The sequence below is a fragment of the Argiope bruennichi genome, chromosome 9 (genome assembly GCF_947563725.1).
Source record: "Argiope bruennichi chromosome 9, qqArgBrue1.1, whole genome shotgun sequence".
NCBI lineage: Eukaryota > Metazoa > Arthropoda > Arachnida > Araneae > Araneidae > Argiope > Argiope bruennichi.
This window is the reverse complement of record NC_079159.1, coordinates 78,198,740-78,221,911: the sequence shown is the minus strand read 5'-3', so window position 1 is coordinate 78,221,911 and position 23,172 is coordinate 78,198,740. Positions and strand designations below refer to the sequence as shown.

General features: G+C 26.1%; 1 protein-coding gene across 1 annotated transcript in view; it reads right to left on the bottom strand.

Annotated features, from left to right (window-relative positions):
• Window positions 1–13,332, bottom strand: part of LOC129984985 (uncharacterized) — a 122,382-nt gene extending 109,050 nt beyond the window's left edge. Inside the window, exon 1 of the mRNA XM_056094920.1 lies at window positions 11,920–13,332. Within this exon, the coding sequence (XP_055950895.1) occupies window positions 11,920–13,332 (1,413 nt within the window). The remainder of the gene's footprint in view (window positions 1–11,919) is intronic.
• Between the last annotated feature and the right edge of the window lie 9,840 nt (window positions 13,333–23,172).

The following is a 23,172-nucleotide window of genomic DNA, read 5'->3' as shown; positions in this document are numbered from 1 at the left end:
AATAATTACCAAACAAAGAGAGCTAGACCAATAAAATTCGGTATACAGATTTAATATCTATAGTTTAAACACCTGTCAAATTTTGAGCCAAATTCAGCAAAGAGTTGACTGTTTGTCGATATTTACTTTCAGAAACATGTAAAAGCGATAATTCAAAAACCAATGATTTAAATATATCTCAAAATTGATGGAAAGGAACATATCGATCTTAAGAGAATAGCTGTTAAAGTGAACCGTAAATGAATAATTCAATATAAGAGAAAAGATTTATTTTCTCTTATACTAATAATGATTCAGAATAATCGGCAATTCAAAACCTGAAAGTAATATTATATTCAAATTTCCCAATGTTTTCAAACTTGGCTGCTAAATATTTGCAAGATTATGCCCTTCCAACTCCAATGAATTTCGCCTGCAAATCTTGTTTATTACTGAGTGTATATGATTCTATATTAGCTGAAAAGGGCGGGACAAAAAGAAAAGTATACCAAAGATAGCAAATACGCAAAGATCAAAATTTAAAAAGTTTACCTTTAAAATTTTTGTTAAAATTGTTCTATTACGTATTTCTATAATAGAAAAATTACTAGAGTAACCTTATTTTTCTCAGCAAAATTATGATAATAGAAAGTTTTATTTTCTGCAAATCATCTGAAAACGTAAGCGCTTACCATATGAAGATTGGGTCTTTCAGACAGGTAAGAACATTTTTTTTATATAACTCTTAAAAATTACATGAACACTGCGTAATATAGATAGTTTCAAACTAGCAACTCTTTTCATAATATCATCGCTTAATCAAAATATACATCAAAAATCACATAAAGAAAAATATAATAAATTTTGATAAAACCGTTTGACGTATTTGCAATATATTCATTTTGTAACAGTATGCAACAGACTGTGAGAAGACGATATGAACTAGACAAGCATTTTTCTTCAATAAAATATTTCGGCATATTTGACATTTTGACTTAATATTGATATACTGAAGAGCGTTAAACGAATTTTTTTAATGCATAAATATTTGAAGTATAATAAAATATCAAGGCTTAATGAACCTTTCAACTTTTTATCTTATATTTTAACTGGTACTCTATCGCTTTACTAGATAATATAATAAAATTTACTATATAGTTTAAATTATTAGAGATTTTTCAATTTCTTTTGCATAATATTGTCTGTAATATCGCTTGATGAATATTTGCGGAGTTTTCATTCTTTTTCTTCTAATTTTTATGAACGCTTTCGTATAAAATTGAAGAAAAAAAATCAATTAGCCCTACATGTCTCGACCTCTACCTATGATTGTAAATGTTTAATAATTTACAAATACTTCATGTATCACATTTTCTAAACTAAATTTATGCTTCTTAACATCTTTTTATTCTATTTTACTGTCATTAACACACATTAAAGTGTCGATGAAAATGTTGGCTTAAAATGATATACATTATTACGATGCCATTAAGGTTCTACACGTTGTGGTGTTTCATGGAGTCCCGAAAGGCTATCTTATGAATTAAATATTCGTCTGACGCTGTCTCTGTGTAATTTTCCTTGTCTATGAAGCATTAAACTTAAGGTGATGAGAACCAGGAAATATCTTGAGTATTAAGTCTTGGATAGTTAAAAAAATGCTTTGATTTAAGCTGAAGCGAAATAAATTTACCCTATAATTAGAAATTTTGACCTACACAGCTGTTAGACTTTCCATAAGAAAATCAATACTTCACTAGTCTTGCGATTTCTAATGATTTTAGTAAAGATACCGTTTTCTCTCTAAAAAAAAAAAAAAAAAAAAATCAGGAGGAGATAAATTTGTATTTCCTTCTGAATTCTACTTTATAAATGTTGAAGTAGATAATTGCATTAATTAAAATCAAAGAAATGCGAGATCTAATTTTTAAATTATTGTACAAGTTTTCAAACAATTTCTGTTAATCCCTATTAGTTATAAAAATGAATGTGCGTGTGTGTGTGTGTGCGAGTATTGGCAATCTAGAGTCAAACTGTTTGGCTAACAGCTATCAAATTTAGTCCCTGAGGGCAAAAATATACACCTGGAAGGGATTTTAAAAAATTTAATAATAATTTTTATTTAATTAAAAACTAAGAGTAATTTTAATATTTTTCAACTATAAATTTCAAAAATACTGCTTCAAAACCTTATTTTAAAATTAAAAAAAAATTATCTTTTAATGAAATCAATTTAAGAATCTTGCAAATTGGTATATTTTCTTTCGTCTAATTTTCAAAAATATATTACATAATTGTCTTGATATTCAAACCATTTTCGTTGTTTTTATAAATATTTTATTGCGATTTTTTCAATTATTTAAAGAAGCAAAAGAAAAAAAAAGAAAGATCCTGTTTCATATTTGTGTAGTTTAGGAGACGAATAAAAAAGTGAAGTTTTAATATGCGGTATTTACAATACAGAAGAAACGAACATTTGTGTTTTTAATAACATTATGACATCTTAGGACTTGTCACTATTAGAAAAGCTCCTATTCACGGAAAAACAGAACATATTTCAGATGATTAAAATAACACTATTTTATAATAATGTAGTATTATAATAATTTTATAATAATATAATAATTTTATAATAATATAATAATTTTATAATAATATAATAATTTTAATAAAATACAATTTAATTTATATAATAATTTTATAATAATAATTATTATATATAATATAGATAATGGCTAACAATTTGAGATAATCATTGGTATGAAATATCTAAAACGATGTAAATGAAATTAAATATAATTAAAATCTCAGGTGAACCAGCTGATAGCCAAAGGTGACTAGTACACAATAAAGCCAATTCAAAATAAGGATGCGAAACAAGATATTCATATAATACATATTTTATAAAACTGTGTAATGGTTTTGTTTTTCATATATAAAACATATAATTCTGTAACTAAAATTAATAGAATTTCACGATACAAATATTTGAGTATTATAATAATATTTTTCAAATATTCAAGATTTTTATAAATATCTTATTTAAAAATAATTGTTATTTTAAAAGAGAAATTCATGGCTTTAAACCAAATAGACGGGAAACCTATAACCTTTCATCAAGTGCAAAATTAAAATTTAGAATTAAAGCATATGAAATAGTTTCACAATCCATACTAGGTAAAAGTCGTTATCTTCTGAAAATGATTGCATTAACTTAATGTTTTAAAGGCATATTTAGTACTTTTGATGATGTATTGAGAGAATAAACAGATTGTATTCATTTTTAACTTAGTAAATCATTAAATATATATAAATTTTCAAAAATAAGAAGCAAATTTTATTGTGAGAGAAATTTTGAGAAGATATTTAAAGAAGTTTATAAAATTCCAACATTATGTTTTTCATACATACATTAAGTGAACGTCATTATTTTACTATATAACATTTAAAAAAGCTCAGAATTTTAAAAAAATGACGATATCTGTCAAAATATTTAACTAAGTTTTAGAAATGCATATATGCTTCTTCTTAACCGTAATATATAATTAACATCCTCTTTCCATAACGAAATTAATTTCGACAATATTGTGACATACGCGTGTTTAAATATGGGATATTTCGAGACTCAATTCTAATACCGCTCATTTAAAAATGTTGGAAAATGACTTAATGCTGCGACTTCTCATTAAAGTTAGACTCAAAGGTTCTTTTCAAAGTTCTGGTTATATCATAAAGTAAATATTGCCTTTCGATTGGAATCACAATCTAGAATGTATCGTTTAACAATTGGTTTATATTCCCTCCATATCAGAACATACTGCCAGTCGCTAATGCTGCTATTCGCTTTAAAAAATGAGTCAATGTCTAGACTCATTTTTACTTTCTCGTATGCGTGGTATAGAGAAAAAATAACAGTCAAAAAATTCCAACTCGATATTTTGACGAATCTCCACGTTTTAGACCTCCCTGGGTTCGAAAAACATATTTTTAGAAAATGTTCGTCTATCTACTGTGACAAAGATAATTCAAAAACGTTTTGAGTTTGATGTTTGGGATTTGGTATACGCTCTTTACACCGCATTTCCAGATTTTTATCAAATTTTGAGTAAAATCTATTCAAAGAAGTCCATCTATCCGGTTGCTTGAATATAAGTTAATACGATAACTAAAAACGAAATAAACTAGATAGATGAAATTCGGTACATAGATTTAACATCTATAGTATAGATACCCGTCAAACTTTGAACCAAATCCAACTGCCGGCCTGTACTTTCAGAAACACGTCAACTCAATAATTTAAAAACGTGAGGATTCAAATATATCAAATTCGGTAAGAGATTTTGTGACTACAAAAGCAGTTTTGTGTCAAATTTTTGTTTCAGTTGGTGGAGAAAAACGTGTTTACCGACCAAATTCGATTTTAGGATACTATTAACGTATGCTAAAGATTAATCGCCAAATAACTCGCCAAGAAGGACACGATTCATTCAGTAAAATTGCTAAATTCACACCAACATTTAATATTTCGTAACTATTATACGCCAGTATCATGTAAGAGGTTCTCTAGCATGACAAGTTTTTACAGAAAATGCGAGAAAGTTTTGGGGAGACAACTCCCGTTGTTTTTTAAAAATTTAAGTTCCTTTTATATCAAAATGAAAAGAATAATCTAAATGGTGGAATTCAGTGTTTTAAAGAACAGAGATAATGATTCTTGCCTTGTCCTAGCTACAGACTCTTTGGACCAATTTAAAGGAACTTCTCTGAAATTGTTTACAAACTTTTTGTACAATTTATATCCTGTTATATGAATATTAACCCTTTTCACTCGAAAAAACAATTCGATGCATAATTATTCATTTAATACAGGGGCTTGCTTATCGTTCCGAAAAATAAATATATGTAATTGTTTTGAGTTGAATTTCTTTAAAAAATTAATCTACAGGTTTTTGTCATTTTGTATGCCATCCGAGTGCAAAGGGTTAAATTCGTAGAACTAACAGTGCATATGAAGAATTCACTGTTTTCAAATAGTGAGAAATTTATTTCCTATTGTTGCTAATAAAAAAAAGTGAAAGACTTTGAGGTTACTTTTTTTCTGAACAGGGAGAATGGTAAATAATCTTCAGAAAATGGTGGGAAAAGTGGTGGAAACAGCTTTCCATTTAAACAGAATTTTAACATTCAGATAGATTTCAAAATCAATGAATCACAATTCAAAAATTATTAAGTATAAAGCAATCTCAGAAAGCCTGAGCAGGACAGTAAAAATGCTTTGAATTCAAAATTTTAAATATGAAAACAAATCTGTTTAAAACTAAAAATATTTTTTTTAAAATTTCGTCTGAAAAAAATTTACAGAACAGTTTTTTGACCATTCATTTTTTTAAAACTAGAGAAGAAAGAATATAATTTTTATGACAAACTATTTTGTGCAAAAACACAGTTTAATAAGTTTATCAAAATTTTACTAAAAATAAATTTTAAGATAAATTATTATTTTTGTGATTCGCTTTTATTTTTCAAAAAATTCGAACTTTCTTTCGAAATAACTTTGATTTTTTACTGTGAGAAATTAAGTTGGTCAATTTGTTTGGATTGTTTAAAAAAATAACATTCTCGACATTTTTTTAGAAAAACATATCATGAATTGTTAAACTTTTAATAGTGTCATTGTATGATAGCAAAATTTTGATCTCAAAATTGAAAATTATGTTGATTTGAAAATAGTGACCAAATAGTACTAAATAACAAATGGTAAATAATGTTCAAATAATACAAATGTTTCTTTAAATTAAATATCATCTTTCCATATGTGTTTCGCTAAATTAAAAATATAATTAATGATATTTTTTTATTTATTTAGAACTATTTATTTCAAAACTGAAAAACTAGATTTTGATAAATTTTTGATAAAATAAATTCCTTAGTATATACTATGATTCGTTCAATTCATTAATTTTTGTGACCTTACTCATTACTTTAAAAATTAAATTATATCTTTACTTTAGTAACTGATTTAAGAATTTAATTACATACAATTATTCGAATAAAAGAAATATGAATTTATACGCATTAGTCAGAAATTACATTGAAGCACTTGAGTTAAAACATACAAATCTATTGTTTAAAGAATACTTGAAATTTTTGAAATATGAATAAAAAATGTCTCGCACATTTATGATACAATTAATCAAATTACCAAGTTTTTTGTTATGCGAATTAAAACTGTATTGAAGATGTAAAAAAAAAGTTTGAAGTTTCAGAAGATAAACTGAATTATAAATAATTTATTTTCTGTACGACAAACACTGATTTTTATCAGAATTACAAGAAACTAGACAGCATCAAATGTAAGTTCACTTGGAAATAAAAATTTTTTTATCTTGTTGGCAATGAAAGATTTTAATGAAATACAAAACAATCTCAACGAATGTAGTTAAGTTGAATTTTCAATTATTAAAACCAAAAAAATTCTCATGAAAGCTGTGACAAAATAAAGTATAGAACATTTCAAATGTTGATATATTTTAAAACTTTTGCCTTATATAATATCCATCATATTATTTTTTATGTATAAACATGAGTTTAACCAAAAATTTGAAATAGAAGGAAAATATCGTAAATAGCTATAAATGGACTAAAAAGAGCTTTAAGAATTTGAAAAAATAGTCTTTCAAATAAGGCATAAAAAAGTCGCATATTTCTTTAGATACGTAAAAAAGTATGAAATCAAGTTTCTTTCAAATCCAAGATGAATTATTGGACAAAGATTACAACAAAATACAAAAAAGATGACAAAATTATAATTTCAAAAAGCGTTTAAATGTACATGGATAAGAATTTTTGGATTAAATTACAATATCCCAAAATATTACCAAAATGGAGTCATATTTTTTTCAAAATTATAATGTGACTTTGAAATAGATGAAGATAACAGGAAACGAAAATAAAAATTAAATAATTTGACAAATATCCTTTCATTATAATTGCAGACTATAATTTTGAAAGTATTTTTCTATTATCAATTATAAAAGAGAATAATTGAAATACTAAATATTATTTGGAATTGAAAAACATTGAAATGTCCATTTCATGCTATTGAAACCCATATGAAATTCTCATATCATTACTTTCAATATTTAATATTTAAAAAGCACAAAATTTTAGAAAATATTATTTTTAACTATTTTTTAAATGTTTATTTTTCTCTTATTGTCAAATTTAATATCTTTCCATAAACCATCTTTAGACTTCATAATAATATCTTCTATATGCAGCAATATTAGTTTTATTTTTTAAGATTAATCTCTTCTCTTTAAATTAAAATATTTTGAAAAAAATTATCATTTCCATTATAGAACTTATTCGCTTCCCATTTTATTTTGTGGTAATGAATTAAAAGATAGATTCTGGTAATTTATAATTGAGGCGATTACTCTCATAATCATTAAATGAACGATCAATTATTTAAGCCAAATTACTAAATAAACATTTTGGGATAAAGCATTAATTATTCAAAATTAAAAATTTGATCTTGTTTAAATCATCAAATCACTAAATAAATCTTTCCATGCTATCCCAATTCAATATTTTCATAAAATTATTTTAAATCGTATCTGTTGAAACTAACGCAAGTTTAGTTATTAATACATTTTTTTTCATATGCTTTGTAATTTCGGATGTGGAATTTCTAAAAGGTAGTTCTTGTGTGGATAAGATATATAAAAGTTAATAGTAAAATTTTCTCATCAAGGTTCAGCTAATTATGTTTGTTTTATGTTAAGGTCTATAAATACAAAATTTATATATTATTTCTTTCTGTCCTTTACTGTTAAAACGTTTTGATAATATTTACGAAAAAAAAAATTCTATTCTAACAAGCAAATTCTATTTTAAAAAATACAGATTGATAAATAGGAAAAAGGGGGGGGGGAAAGAATCCGTGATCAAAATGTTTATTAAACTAAAATAATACAAGACACTTTTCCTCGTCTACTTGATTTGTTTCAAAATGGCTTATTTATTTAATGAATTAACCAGTCACTTGATTAACCAATAAAGATCAAAAAGATTTGAGTAACATTAGTGTGATAAATCATCACATTTCATTAACAATTTCATCTCTAATGTTCCATTATTTAAAATTAAGCAAAACCTTTAAGTGAGAAAAATCTCAATTCCATGCGATTTTAAATACTTATATTGAACATATAATATTTTAAAGCTTAATAACTTCCGAAAACATCTCATAATATTTCATTAACACCGGATAATAATTGCGCATATATTTTATAATTTTATACAATTGCTGAAGCATAGTTTTTATTACTAAGTTAAAAGAAAAGGCTGCTTTTTTATTCAAAAATCTAAAACTTGAATAGAAATCCATATAAGTTTTTATTATTACTGATAATCAATGATAATTTTGAATACATTTATTATCAACGATAATCAGTGATAATTTTGAATACATTTATTATTTGTGATAATTAGTGATAATTTTGAATACATTTATTATTTGTGATAATTAGTGACAATTTTGAATACATTTATTATTTGTGATAATCAGTGATAATTTTGAATACATTTATTATTTGTGATAATTAGTGATAATTTTGAATACATTTATTATTTGTGATAATCAGTGATAATTTTGAATACATTTATTATTTGTGATAATTAGTGATAATTTTGAATACATTTATTATTTGTGATAATTAGTGATAATTTTGAATACATTTATTATTTGTGATAATCAGTGATAATTTTGAATACATTTATTATTTGTGATAATTAGTGATAATTTTGAATACATTTATTATTTGTGATAATTAGTGATAATTTTGAATACATTTATTATTTGTGATAATCAGTGATAATTTTGAATACATTTATTATTTGTGATAATCAGTGATAATTTTGAATACATTTATTATTTGTGATAATTAGTGATAATTTTGAATACATTTATTATTTGTGATAATTAGTGATAATTTTGAATACATTTATTATTTGTGATAATTAGCGATAATTTTGTAAAATAAAAAAGTGGAATGAAGAAATAATTTCTCTTAATGTTTAATATTTCAGCTAAAGTAAATTAACTTTAACGGAAGAATTAATATTTTCTTCAAAAATGTCTTGAACTTTCGGTCGTTCCCTTTTCCCACCGTGAATGAAAATGGCAGTAAATTCCTTCTTCCTACAAGGAAACCTAATCAACTCTGAAGTTCAATGCTAGCCATCAAATTACTCTGCTTCGATTTTTCCTCCATTTTCAGAAATCACTGTTCTGACCTCTAATAAGTTCAATGGTTTCTAGGAAAGCAGGAAGGAAAAATTTCATGACCGTCAAAATTTGATAGATGTTTGGCTTCCAGTTACAAACGTTGAAATATTGTAAAACAAATAAAAGAAATCCTGAGCAATAAATTTATAATGTAATGAAGTTTGATAAACATTCTCTTGATTTTTATTTAAACTGAAAAATATAAAAATTCTTTTATCTCCAAACTTTTAATTTTTAAATTATATATTATTCTCAATTCTATATTTTTGAATTTAATATCTAGATAAATATTATCAATTTTAGACAAATATATTTTTAACATTTACAATTTTAGACAAACATAAATATATTTCAAGGTTAATAAATTCAATATTTAAATTATCGTACATCAAATAAATTAAAATATTTTAATGATATTTTCTATCTTCATTCTTCATTTTTAGTTAAAAATGTAGTTTTAATGCAATTTAAAATCTTATTTCTTTGTTATCTGTTATTTAATATATTACAACTATTCAAAAAACAAATATTTATAAAAATTACTTGTTTTAAAATAGAATTGTCACTTAATATTTCAGGTTTTAAGGCTTTCATTTAATTCATTTCTTTTAAATATATGTAAATATTTAAAAAGATTATATGTACAATACGTATGTAAATATATATGTACTCTATATAAGTATATACTTATCTATATAATGCACATATGAATATATGTATACCATATATATGTGTGATTATTTTTATAACATATTTAAAAACCAAATAGTTTATATATCTTTGTGTCGTAAAAAATGCCCATGTTAAATTACAAAAAAAAGGGGGGGGCTATGATATATATTATTAAAATTATGAATATTATTATCTTTTTCCCATGCAATGAAAATTTCAACGATTTAATTTCTAAATATAAAAATTATATTCGTAGTCAAAGAGTTCGGAATTATAAATTCGGAGAGAAAATTATAGCACAAATAATTTGGTATTTCAAAAATTAGTTAATTAATTTAAATAATTGGAATGAATTACAAATTAAAAGTAAAAATTAAAAGTAACAACAAATTTAGTTCTTATTGTAGATATTTAGTACAGAATTTCATAAAATGCTTTTTAAACTTAATTGAAAATGTTACATTTTCAAATTTTGTTTAAATATTTTTATGAATTATAAATTTATTTAAAAAAATACTTTCATTATTTTTTTTTCTATTTTAGAATAGTAAGCAAGATTATGTCTGCAAAATCTGGGCATATTTTTATTACTTATAATAGCTTTTCTGCGAAACAAAAAGATTCTGCTATGAAAAAGTGTACCATCATTAAATTGTAGTTATATTTTCTCAGAAAATTTTTAACCAGCTAAGAAATTAATCAAAATTTTACAGGATTTTCTGAGAATTGAGGCGATGACTTCTTTGTTTACTAATAGACACTTTGAACAAACATACGGATGAAAATAAATTAATAAAAAAATTATCATAGAAGTAATAATAACCCTCATTATTTAATTATTTCAATAAAAATTTATACATTTATTTATAAATGTACAAATACTAATTTTACATGAATTGTAAGGTAAGATTTTATTTAATTAATATAAGTCTAGCTTAGAGAAAAAGTTACAGCTTTAATCTTAGCATCACACGAAAAAGTATCATTTTAATATTTTCTGAAAGCATTTAAAACAAAGCAATTTTTTTTAATTATTATTATTTATTTTTCTGTATTCTGAAAACTTTCTATTTAAATATACCAGACGTGTAAAAATTTAGTTTTAATGAAATGCTTATTTTTGATTGTGCTTTTACATCCATAAATTTAAAAAATGAAACTCATGTCTAGTCCAGATAAAATAGATACATTTTTTTTTAATTGAATGTTAGTTTTTTCCTCTCGAAATATATTTTATAATTTCTATAATGACTCATTTCCTAGCTCTATATATATACTTTAAAATTCACAGTAAAAAATTAAAAACTAAAACTAATTTTTTCCATTTTAATATAATTTCTGCAGAGTAAGAAAGAAATCAATATATAAATTTTGATATAACCATACGAATACGAAACAATTACAATTTTGTAAATTTCATATACACTATAAAAATAATATATCAGAGCTTGCAGTTTGTTATCCAAAATTTAATCAACTTCCATTACTGTACAATAGATTCCTTCGAATGCAATTAAAAATTATAAAAATATGTATATAGAACATTTTTTTGCAATATTTTGTTGAAAAATTAATATTTCAAAAATTTATATATCAGAGAGAATTCATTATTGAGACTTGGTATCATTTATTAAAAATCTTTATAGACATGAAAGAAATATAATTAAAAAATTTAACTCTTTTTTTCCTTTTGCCATTTTTTTTTGAAAAATTTACATTTGAAAATATTTGACAAATAACTTGTATCGGAAGATCTTAATAGACCATACCACTAATGTAATATTATAGGATTTTTTTATTTATCACTGTTTTGATTTCTTAAATTCCTTGGGTATTCATTCTATTTAATATCTTATTTTGATTATAACTGTACTTTTAAAATACATTTTACAAGTTTTATCAGATCATCCAAATTGTGAAAGTAACATTTAACTACAAAATAATTCTTTCGAAATTTCAGAATAATTTGCACTTACCGGATCTGTCAAATCTGGGGGGATTTGCAGGCCATCAAGGTGATTGAGCAATGTCTCAACAGCAAGCCAATCGCCTCTTTTGCACAATGTCAACAATCGGTCAAAAATTAATGTAGCTTCCGATGGTTTGCCTTTTTCTTTATCTTTCCCTTTCTCATCTGCTTTTTCTTTATCCTCATCAGCACTTTTCGCTTCATCTTTTTTGGCATTTTTATCATCTTTAGATTCAGCCTCTTTCTGACTGCCGATGAGAGTTGTTGTGGCTGGTAAAGGACGTCCAGGGACCAATGTCAAATTATTGGGAGCTTTGCCTAAAAGCTTGGTTGGTGAGCTTTGGTTTAAAACATTCTTTCGGGCTGTTTTTGGAGAAGGTAAAGGAGACTTAGCTATTTTCTTTCTTGGAGGAGATGGTGAATTTCTTGGTGTTTTCTTAGTTGGAGAAGGGTTTAAGGGAACTCTGATGCCATTTTTTCTCGTAGGTGATGAAGACTCTTGAGATTTTGGAGCACCATTCTTCTTTGGAGATTCTTGTGATGATTTTATGGGAGGAATCTTCACAGGGGAAGACTTTTCGTCGTTTTTATTATTTCCATTCGTTCCATTAGTCCTAAGCACCTTCTTTGTTGGTGAGTTGGTAACACCACCATTCTTACCATTGCCATTTTTATCAAGTGGTCTTTTTATTGGAGAGGCATTCCTACCGTTACCATTCTTGTTGTTGCCATTCTTTGTATCATCTGTCTTTCCGTTCTCTGTCTCATTATTTTTCGTTGAATTGTTCGCTTCTTTTTTAGCTTCTTCTCTTCTCAAAGCATTGGGCGTCTTTAGAAACACTTTTTCTTGGTCGTTGTTTTGAGGTAGTCGTTTAGGATTTTTATTTCCATTTGTTGGCGCATCTTCACTTTTTTGTTGCTCGTTGACAACACTGACAGCTTGAATTCCTACTCTTGGTGTCTGGGTATTTGCCAAAACACCAGGTTGCACATTTCTTCCATTCACTTGTTGTGAACTAATAGGTGCTGTGGGCCTGGTTGTGAGTGGTGCACCGTTCGTGGCGTGAACTACAGTTGTTGGATCAGAATTATTTCCGTTCACTTCATGAACACCATTTCCATTTACACCATTGTTTATTAACCTAGCAGGTCGGCCTATCGCCATAGGCCCATTTGGTGGACCTATAATTGTTCTCAAAGGGGATCTTGGTAAAGCAGGTTGGACAGGATCATTGCTCCCTGGTATAGTAAGAGTTGTATGAGGAATTCTTGGGTGATTAATATCACCACCAGAATTCTCCTGGTCCATACCTGGTGGTACAGGACGATTGGGTGGTAAAGTTGTGTTGACAACTCGACCAGGAGGTAAATTGCTCTTTGCAGGTGGGGCATTTTTATCCCCGTTACTTAAACCAGGCATGATTGTGGTGTTAAAGTTAAAATTATTATGCTAAATTGAAATTTATTATACGACTATTACATTTTAATTCAATAAAATAGCTTAGGATTCTTACTTTACCCATTATTGCCAATATTTACATTTAAAAATTATTTTATTATTTGAAAAGATTTTGTATGTTTTAAGAATTTCCGTTTTAAAAAAATACAATCTGATTTATGTATTTTAATTATCATCATATTTGGCACTGACATAGCTAGAGTTTTGTTGATAGAGTTTTTTTGTAGTATATAAATGCTGCAGTGGAAAAAGTTACGAAATTTTAAAAAGTAATATGTATTTTATCACACTTAATTAATTTTTACTTCTAAAAATGTTACGTTTAAAATATAAATTATTTCGTATAAATTTGAGTGAGTGTTTGCTTGATGAAATGCAGATACCTATTGTGCTCAGGTGCAAGAGGTTAACTACCTGTTGCTTTACATTACAAATATAGAGATACTACATCATGGCAGTTTTTATACATGCATATTTAAAATTTGCTGTAACCTGAATACATAATTAAAAGCACGTTTTCGGATATTCAAAGTTTTTTTAATTAACACATTTCAATGCTGAATATATTCGCTTTCAGAATTCCATTAAGCCTTTCATTTAAAACAATTGTCAATATTAAACACTCAACCAGCATTATTAAACATATCCTATAATTATTTCGTATGGCATCCTGAATTTCAAAATAATTTCAGCAATCAGTTGATGAGCATAAATACACCAGTTTTCACGTTTTCACAAATATCCATTGCACAAATAATCCAAATCACTGCAATAAAAACTCCACAAACTTGCCAATCACTGAACCGCTCACTGACCACTGGTTGATTCTCACCAATTGTAAAAGTGGATACATAAGTATCTGTAAATATTTAATATATTTTTCAACAAGTCGTCACGCAGTTGTGGCCCGTTGATGAAGATTAAAGCCGACCGCTCTGGACCCCTCTCTTCAGCTGCGCCGCCCTAACCCACAGCCCTTGGATTAGGCGGGTGTCAGTGGACCGCTGGGCGCTCATTGGTCAGTCGCAGGCGTGCGCCCCGGTGGCGTAATACTTCTATCCCATTTCTCCCTCTTTTTGTTATTCATTTCATTATTACTCCCGCTGATTTATGGAGCACCGTCGGAATGCGTAATTATGAAAGGGCAGAAAGAGAGAGTAAGAGAGCTTTTTGCAGTGGATGCGCGTGGTGAAAATGTAACGGTGCCTGAAGAATAAATCGGTCGCCTAATTTCGGTTCCGTAAACACCTGAGGGTGAAATATTTGCCGTTTATAGGGGAATTACGGTCGTCGTTCTTTGTGGAAGAAAAGGGTGATGATCGCTGAAAATATTTTGGGCGCTGTTTTGTTTATAGAGTTACTCGGAATGAAATGACAAAATAAGTTGAGATCGGTCTTTCTAAATGCTATAAAAACCCTTTTCATTTGTTTTATTAATATAATTAATTATAATTTTAAATTTTTCTAAATTTTATAGTTGTTTATCGTCTGCTTAAAAATTCTTTTAATAAAAATGCCTACTTTCTGCATTTAGAAAAGAAAAAAAAAAAAAAACTAAATTTCCATTACATGAAATAATTTTAAAAAAAGAAAAATTACAAATTTATTATTATTTCGTTACATTATATGCTTCTGTTTAAAACCTTACAGTCTGTTAAAAAAATTTTTTATATTGGAGATTATATTTACATTTTCTTACGTTTTACGTTTCTTAAAATTAATTGCATTTTCATTTTACGTTTTCAAACTTTCAAAGAAAGTTTGAAAACGTAAAATCTTCTAAAGAAAAATGAAATGTTCATTACATGAAATAATGCTCTTTTTATTTGTAAATTTAACACAACACATTTTCATTTCTTTTACTATTTCGTTACATTTATATTCATGCTTAAATGCTTTACAATAAAATATCATTTCCTAAAAAAATTCTTTTAATCAAAATTAGGATTCTGATTTCAACAATTTCTTTGAAAGAAAATTTAAATTTTCTATAAATAAAATAAATCTTTTTTTAAAATTGCAAGCTTATTTATTTTTTGTATTTTTAATTATTCCTTTAAATTTATATTTCTGTTTAGAAATTTTACAACTAATTACCGTTTTCTCAAAAATTCTTTTAATCAGCATTAATTTTGTGAGTTCTATATTTTCCACGGTGAAAAAAAAATAAAATTGTTTTACGAATAAAATAATTTTTAAAAAATTGAAGATTAAATTAAGTTTTTAAAATAGTTTCAAACGGTACTTCAAAAATAAACAAATAAAAGAATTTTCTGTTAATTTAAATAAATTATTATTCTAATTGCGCTTATAAATCTTCATAATTATTAATTAAATGTAGTTATATTTTAAACTGTCAGTTAATTTATTCTAATAAAATGTCAATCTATAATTGAGGATTTTAACTATTTTGCTTCCATATCATTTAAATTAAATTAGCTTTAGCTAAAATTGTTTTTAGAAAATGAAAGGAAAGATACAAAGAATAAAATTGAATTTTTAAAACAAGATTTTTTAATGAAATTTTCAAAAGCTAACCACAGGCTGGATATAAATAAAAAATTTTAAGCTCTGAAAGTTTTTAAAAATTATTTAGTTAAAAACCGTTTGAAATAGAATTTCTCTTTCTTAGAATTTTCTGTTTTTCACTGATGAATTAAAAAACTCAAATATTTCTTGCATATACAAGGAAAAATAGAAAAAAAAACTTTTGTTTGAATATTTTTTAAAAAATTACATAACAAATTTTGTTGTTTGGATTCTTCCCAAAAGAAAACTTCAGGTATACAATAAACAGAACGTATGCAAGATAGTTAAAATAGCTCAGTCTTAATACCAAACAGTTTGGAAAAATCATGGGCATGAAATTTGATTTAAATGATTTATATGAAAAAAAATATAACCAACATAAATATAATCAACAAGCCAGCTGGTCACCTGAAACAATGAATGAAAAGTTTATTATATCTGTGTTTTATCCTTAAAAAAACAATAGGCATTTTGAAAGCAGCAAAGTTGTATAAAATAATAGTAAATACATGAGCAGTTCATTTCCTCAATAAATTTAGCACGTAGGTATAAAGAGAATAATATGAAATGTTATAATATTTTTTATAAATTAATCATTTTTACCCTATAACAATGATAATAAATTCAAGCGCTTCGTTGTCATAGGATCGCGTTTGTGGAAACTAAACATGCATTGTTTCTTTTCTTCAAAAATATATCATAAGAATTTTAACTTTTATGAAAATATTAGAAGTAACAAATGCGAACATGTAGCTTAACCATTGTAATATTTTTAACATTAATCAGTATACTGTACACGAAACAATTAATGATTTATTTATTTTAGTATTTAAATACGAAGGCAATTCCTATAAATTATAAATAATATTTTCATGTGAGAACATGATGTTGTTTTGGTTAGGTGATTTTTAAACTCGAAATCGCATAGGCAATAAATAAAGCATAAATGGCAATTTTCATCATCATCTTTTAATCTCATATTTTTACCTGCTTTTACCAGTATTGCATTATTATTACTTATGCTTCTTTGACAGCAGATGCGTTTTAAAAAGGTTGATGTAGAACTATGACATCATAGCTGTTATTTCATCTTAAAATCGGTCGATCTCCAAAACTTCGTTGTTTGCCAGCTAGAAGAATTGAAAATGAAAGTTTAAAAAAATTATATATAATTAGTAATACAATCAATCAATACAAATAATTAGTAATACCAAGTTAAAAGAAAAAAATAGAATTAAAATTAAACCAAATAAAATAAGAATCCAGCCAATAAAATAAGAAATATATATATATATATATACAAGGAGAGAGAGAGAAATCTCGTGAATGTTTCAAACCGGTTTAAACTGGTTAATGACTTAAATCAAGTAAGAAAAATAATGACTTAAGAAATAATCATGTTCTCACATGATAACTTGAAATTTGCAATTGCAGATTTATTAAACTCATTTTATTCAAAATTATACAATAAACAGACTGTTTACAGAATCAAATATATAATCCTTTGTGAGGAAATTATGTAATTCTGTGTGTCTTCAGCTTATATTTCGCTACACGTAATTCAATTCATATTTAGTCTTGAAAATATTTATGTAATAAAACTAAATAAAGTCGTTTGAAACTAATTCATATATATTTTCAAACGACTAAAGAATTTAAAATTAATTAAGATACTGTGATTGAAGTAAGATAATATGCTGATTATCATTTGCTATCAACGATATTCTCTAAACAGAAACAAAAAAAAATTATTTCTTTAAAATTTATAATTTAGGTTTTTTTATTGACATTCCTTTGAATGTTTTATATTAAAATCCAAATTAAATGAAAATGCTACCTCATTTTTGCATTCTTGTTTACGATGTATCCAAAGAGAAAGCGATATAATTGTCAGCAAGCATGTCCTTGAGATTTGTAAATGAAATCAAAACCTTGACCTTTAAAATGTAAATAAAAAAAAAAACCTGACCTTAAAAGAGAAGTAAATTTCTACCAAATTTACAAATTTACTTGCAAATTTTTATCAAATTTAGGAAAAAAATCCTTCCATGGGAAATGCGACTCTTCACCCATCAGTAAACAATAGCTAGAAAAGTCTCCTCGAAATTTTCTTGCATATTCTCCACGTAATTATCCATCCTCTTATCCATTGAATAAATCTTATCTCTCCCCCCTCCCACCGTGTAAAACTGAGTATCTTGGGTAAGGATGCAAATGCCTTATGTGCCATCGGTGAACAATATTAACAAAATACAAATCTTGAATAGGAATTTAGCATTTTTTTTATTGAATTTTCAGTCCAAATATGTATTTTAAAAAGCTTTTTTCTGACATATTAAAACCAAAAATTATAACGAAATTAAAGTTGTAATAATACCGAATGACAGTAATTTAGATAATTACCTTTATGAGTTATTGCGTGCATGCGAAACTAAAGACTGACAACAAATTTATTTCAAAGATGTATACAAAGCTACATTTTAGATATTATATCTGCTTAAGAATCTCTCTAGCTTTTTATGTTTCGTAGTTATCGAAATCAGATAGATTTCATCTGATGATTTCATTTAAAATTTGAAGAAATCTTGAAATTTAAATCCATATACCGAATTTATCCTCTGCCCTCCAAGCCTTTTTACTCGAGTTATCTTTTTCATAGAAGGATAAACAAACATAATGTTTAAAAAAATATGTTTCTCAAGCTCAAGGAGGTCAGAAATACGGAGATTTGTTAAAATTCCTAGTTCGATTCGGTTGGCAATTGCAATACTTTCTTTACACCTCACATGCAAGAACAAAACCTATAATTTTAATTGATTATATGATTTTATAATAGTAGTTGTATTTTCGTAAAAAAATCTTGGGTGAAATGCTTCTGAGAATTGAATGCTTCATGATCTATGTGTTCATATGTAAATAAGTGAACGAGATAAATGAGAAACGAGAAAAAAAAAAAAAGCAGAGATGAATATTAGAAAGAACTTTACACCAGATTTGCATTTGATTTCTCATTAAATATTTTAAAGGATATGCCCTATATTTCTTTCTTTCGTATAAATGGGACCACGATCAATCAAAAATATAACAAGCAAAATAAAAGAAATTTAGAATGCAGCTTTTCAGTAAGATTGTATATAGATCTTTATTAAATTTTTAACACAATCAGACAGCGAGCAAAGATACAAAGGTCATACTTAATTATTTATATCTTAAGGTTAATTTAAATATAAAATGCACTGTAGGATTTCTGCATATTAGATGGTCAAGGAGAACATATTCCTCCCATTTCTTAATGTTGTTAAATTAAGCTCTCGTAATTAAATTGCAACACACATTCATATTTAAGTATACGCAGAGGCCAGTTTCTGCTTAGGCAGCTGTCTGGAGTCAGTAAAGGAAAGGGAACTTCAAGCAAGTCAATTAAAAAAAATGTAATTAATACAGTTACGAAATAAATATATTTGAAAAAAGAATAATTATGATAATATAAGATATTAATGCAAAACTATGCACTTACATTGTATTACTAAAAATCGCCATTAAATATGCCGCCTTCATAATAGAATATTATGCATTTAGTTGGGTAGGTTATATTACATTTAATTGAACAAATGAAATAGATTGCAGTGTAATAATTGTTTTATTATTGCTTTATAGTCTTTTGTAACGATTAAATGCATTTAAATGAGTAAATAATCAATAATGTTAGTTTAATTTTTAAAGAATTTCATTATTTTAGTCATTTTTAATTATGTTCATATTAAATAATAAATAAAAATATATATTTACATATTAATTATATAAATCATTAGTCTGTTAAGTTAAAAATGCATTGAAAGGGAAAACAAATCGATCAGTTTATTAAAAGAGAAGCCTCATTAATATAATCTGCCACTGAGTGTCTCTATATTTTATATGTTATTGTACTTAAGAACACAGTGGGGTTTGAAATGATCAAAAATATGAAATTTTTTTTTTATTGTTTCATTACCAAAATATATGGTATATTCAACACTAAAACAGCTTTATAAAATCAGTGGTTCAATAAACTGTTGACTCGAAGAGCGTAGAGATAAATCAATGCATTTTAATGGCTTTACACAAAATGATATTTTTAATATTGCAGGTGTTTAAATTTTTGATTAAATTAAATAAAACTGATAATAAAGATTTCGGTTAAACATTATAAGAAAACATAGTGTGCATATCAAGTTTCCAGTTTTTATAGATATTTAAAAGTCAATTTTAGTTCAGAAAAGCATAAAATTCTTCTGGAAATTCAGTGCATATACAGAAAAATATTTCTAAAAAAATCAACGTTTAATTGGAATTGCAAAATTATATATACTTTTCTCCCAAATAAAAATATATAGGATAATAAGAGAAAAATAATGAAAAAAATTAAAAATTAATTCGCCTGGAATATTTTGAAACTTTAAAAAATTATTTAACATTTAATTTTTAAAAAATAATATATTTCGTTTAAAGAGATTTTTTTTGTTATATATTTGACGTATATATATTTCAATACATATGCGTACAAAATTTGACGATCCTAATTCGCAAAAGGGCCAAATGGTGTCCATTATTGAAATTAATTAAACAGTTTCCATCCACTTTAATTAAAAATTGATGAAATAATTTTTATTAAATAAAAATCATTTAATTATAAAAATTTATTTAATTATAAAATTTATAATAATTTTATTTAATTATTTTAACTTTGTAACTTTTATTAAATAAAAATTATATAATTATGAATTATTAAGGTAAATATTTTTCGTCCCATGAAATAGTTTCTGCAATATAAAATAATATAGCAATGTTAAGGCTCTGTTTTGATTCCCGGAAACCCAGATATTTGCAGCCACATGGCGTTGCCTTGAAGTAGTTCTTATTATTGACCCAGATTCCTTACCTCTATGTGCTTTAACTATCATGGACCGTCTAGTCAAAAGCATTAGACCAGTTCTGAAAACTAGCGTGACTAAACATGAAATTTTAATGCGCGCTATCAGGTTGAAGCAAGTTTAAACAAATACCCAGGAAACGTAATAGGACGTGTATATTTTACTGATGAGCAAACTCGATGAATACCAAAGCACACATCTGTGTGGAAAGTTGGGTTTTGTTTTCATTTTATGGTGCGAACGCTTTGAATCATGAATTAGATAAGATAATTTCTTTTTCTTCCATTCGAATCTATGTACTGAGTGAATAAAATTTTATAAATCACGGAAGAGCAACGCCGCATCTTGTGTTGAACATCATGACAAGAATATAAAGTTGATGATTCAATTATCTTGGTTAATAATGGATATGGAATGTCATATTGTATTAATAATTGAGAGATAAGGAATCACCTGTGAAATTTTCTGTACATCCCCTGATGTATATGGCTAATCAATAAGGCATTTTTTTTTTTTCGTTTCTGCAGACCAAAAAATAACATTTTGTTTAAAACAACAATACTTTGCAAAATTTCAAAGGAAACCTATATTATATGTATTCCCTCATATTAAATAATTTTCTCAAAAAAGATCTTTTTAAAATTACGCAGATTTTCATTCATTACAATTATCAACTTGTTCTTCCACCCCATCCCTTAATCAGATATTTTATTTTTAAATACATCGTTCTGCCATATACTCTGATCGTTCTTTTAACCCTTTCTAGGGCCGTGGGGAAGTATGCTTCCTACCAAATGTATCAATCTTTGTATGAAATTATGTAGGTTGGCATAAATTCAGATAAAATTTTTTAGTAAGTCAGAAACTTAGATGCTTCAGTTCTTTATCTCAGACAAAATGATGTGCCTTGACTTGTTACTTAATTATTAATTAACCAAATTAATTAATGAATCAAATTAAATTTATCTAATAAGCTAAATGAATCCCTTTTCTTATTCTAATTTCAAGCCTAAAAATATTTTAATATAATATGACTAGAAAAAAATGGCCCTTTAAAAGGTTAAGCAAAAAATAAATTTAAAAAATTAAATTATTAATTTTGAATTAAGTTTACTGTTTGTTTAAGATTTTTAAGTTTAAGATTTTGTTCTGAATCCTTCTTTACCTTCTCGTATGGGTAGTATAGAAAAAGTATAGAAATCGTCAAAAAAATTCGAACTCGAGATTTAATGAATCTCCACGGTTCAAATCTCTCCGAGTTCAAATAACACATTTTTGGAAAATGTCCGTCCGTCTGCCTGTGACAAAGATAACTCAAAATCAATTTGAGTCAGATGGTTGAAATTTGGTATATGGTCTTTATACCAAATTTGCTGATTATTATAAAATTTTTGAATAAAATTTATTTAGACAAAGTGCATTTGTCCGGCTGTTCGAATATAAGGTTACAATATAAGTACAAAATGAAGAGAGCTAGATAGATAAAATTAGGTACTCATATTTAATATCTGTAATGTAAACATCTCTCAAAGTTTGAGTGAAATCCAACGACGAGTTGATTGTCTGTCGGTCTGCATTTTCAGAAATAAGTAAACACGATCATTCAAGAACGAAGTGACATAAATATATCAAATTTGGTATGGGATTTTACGATTTACAAGTGCAGTTTTGTGTCAAATTTGTATTTCAATCGGTAGAGAAAAACATGCCTAAGACACAAATTCGATTTTTGGATATTATTAACCGCATGCCAGGGATTCATCGCCAAATAACTCGCCAATTATCAACCGACAGATTCGGTGAAAATGCTACATTCACGCCAAAAGTTAATATTTCAAAACTATTGTATGCTATTGCCATGTAAAGAGTTCTCTAGCGTATCAAATTTATGAGAGAGTGTGCGAGAAAGTTTTGGGAAGACCACTGTTGCTCATTCAATAATAATATTTGTTTAAAGCCAAATCCAATGAAATATCGAAATGAAATTATTTCGCATAAACTTACGATCAAAAGTAACTCATACCTATAATGATAATCAAATAAAACTTTTAATACAATCATTGATCTTATTTCATGTAACTGAATTTGATAAAATCTCATGTCTGGAGCTGTTTTAATTATGTAATTTCGCTTGTTATTTGTTTTTAACCTTTTGTACACCGGAAAATAATGACAGACATTATTATAGATAAGTAAGTATAAGAATTTATTTAAATGCTTAGAAAACTCAGAAATAGTTGTAAATTTGCTGTAATTCTTAAAACGTATTGTGAAAGTTTTTGTTATTATACGGCTTTTATAATAATTGTTATGCAAAAAGGAATGTAAAAAGGATGCATATACACAAGGGCATTTCGACGAC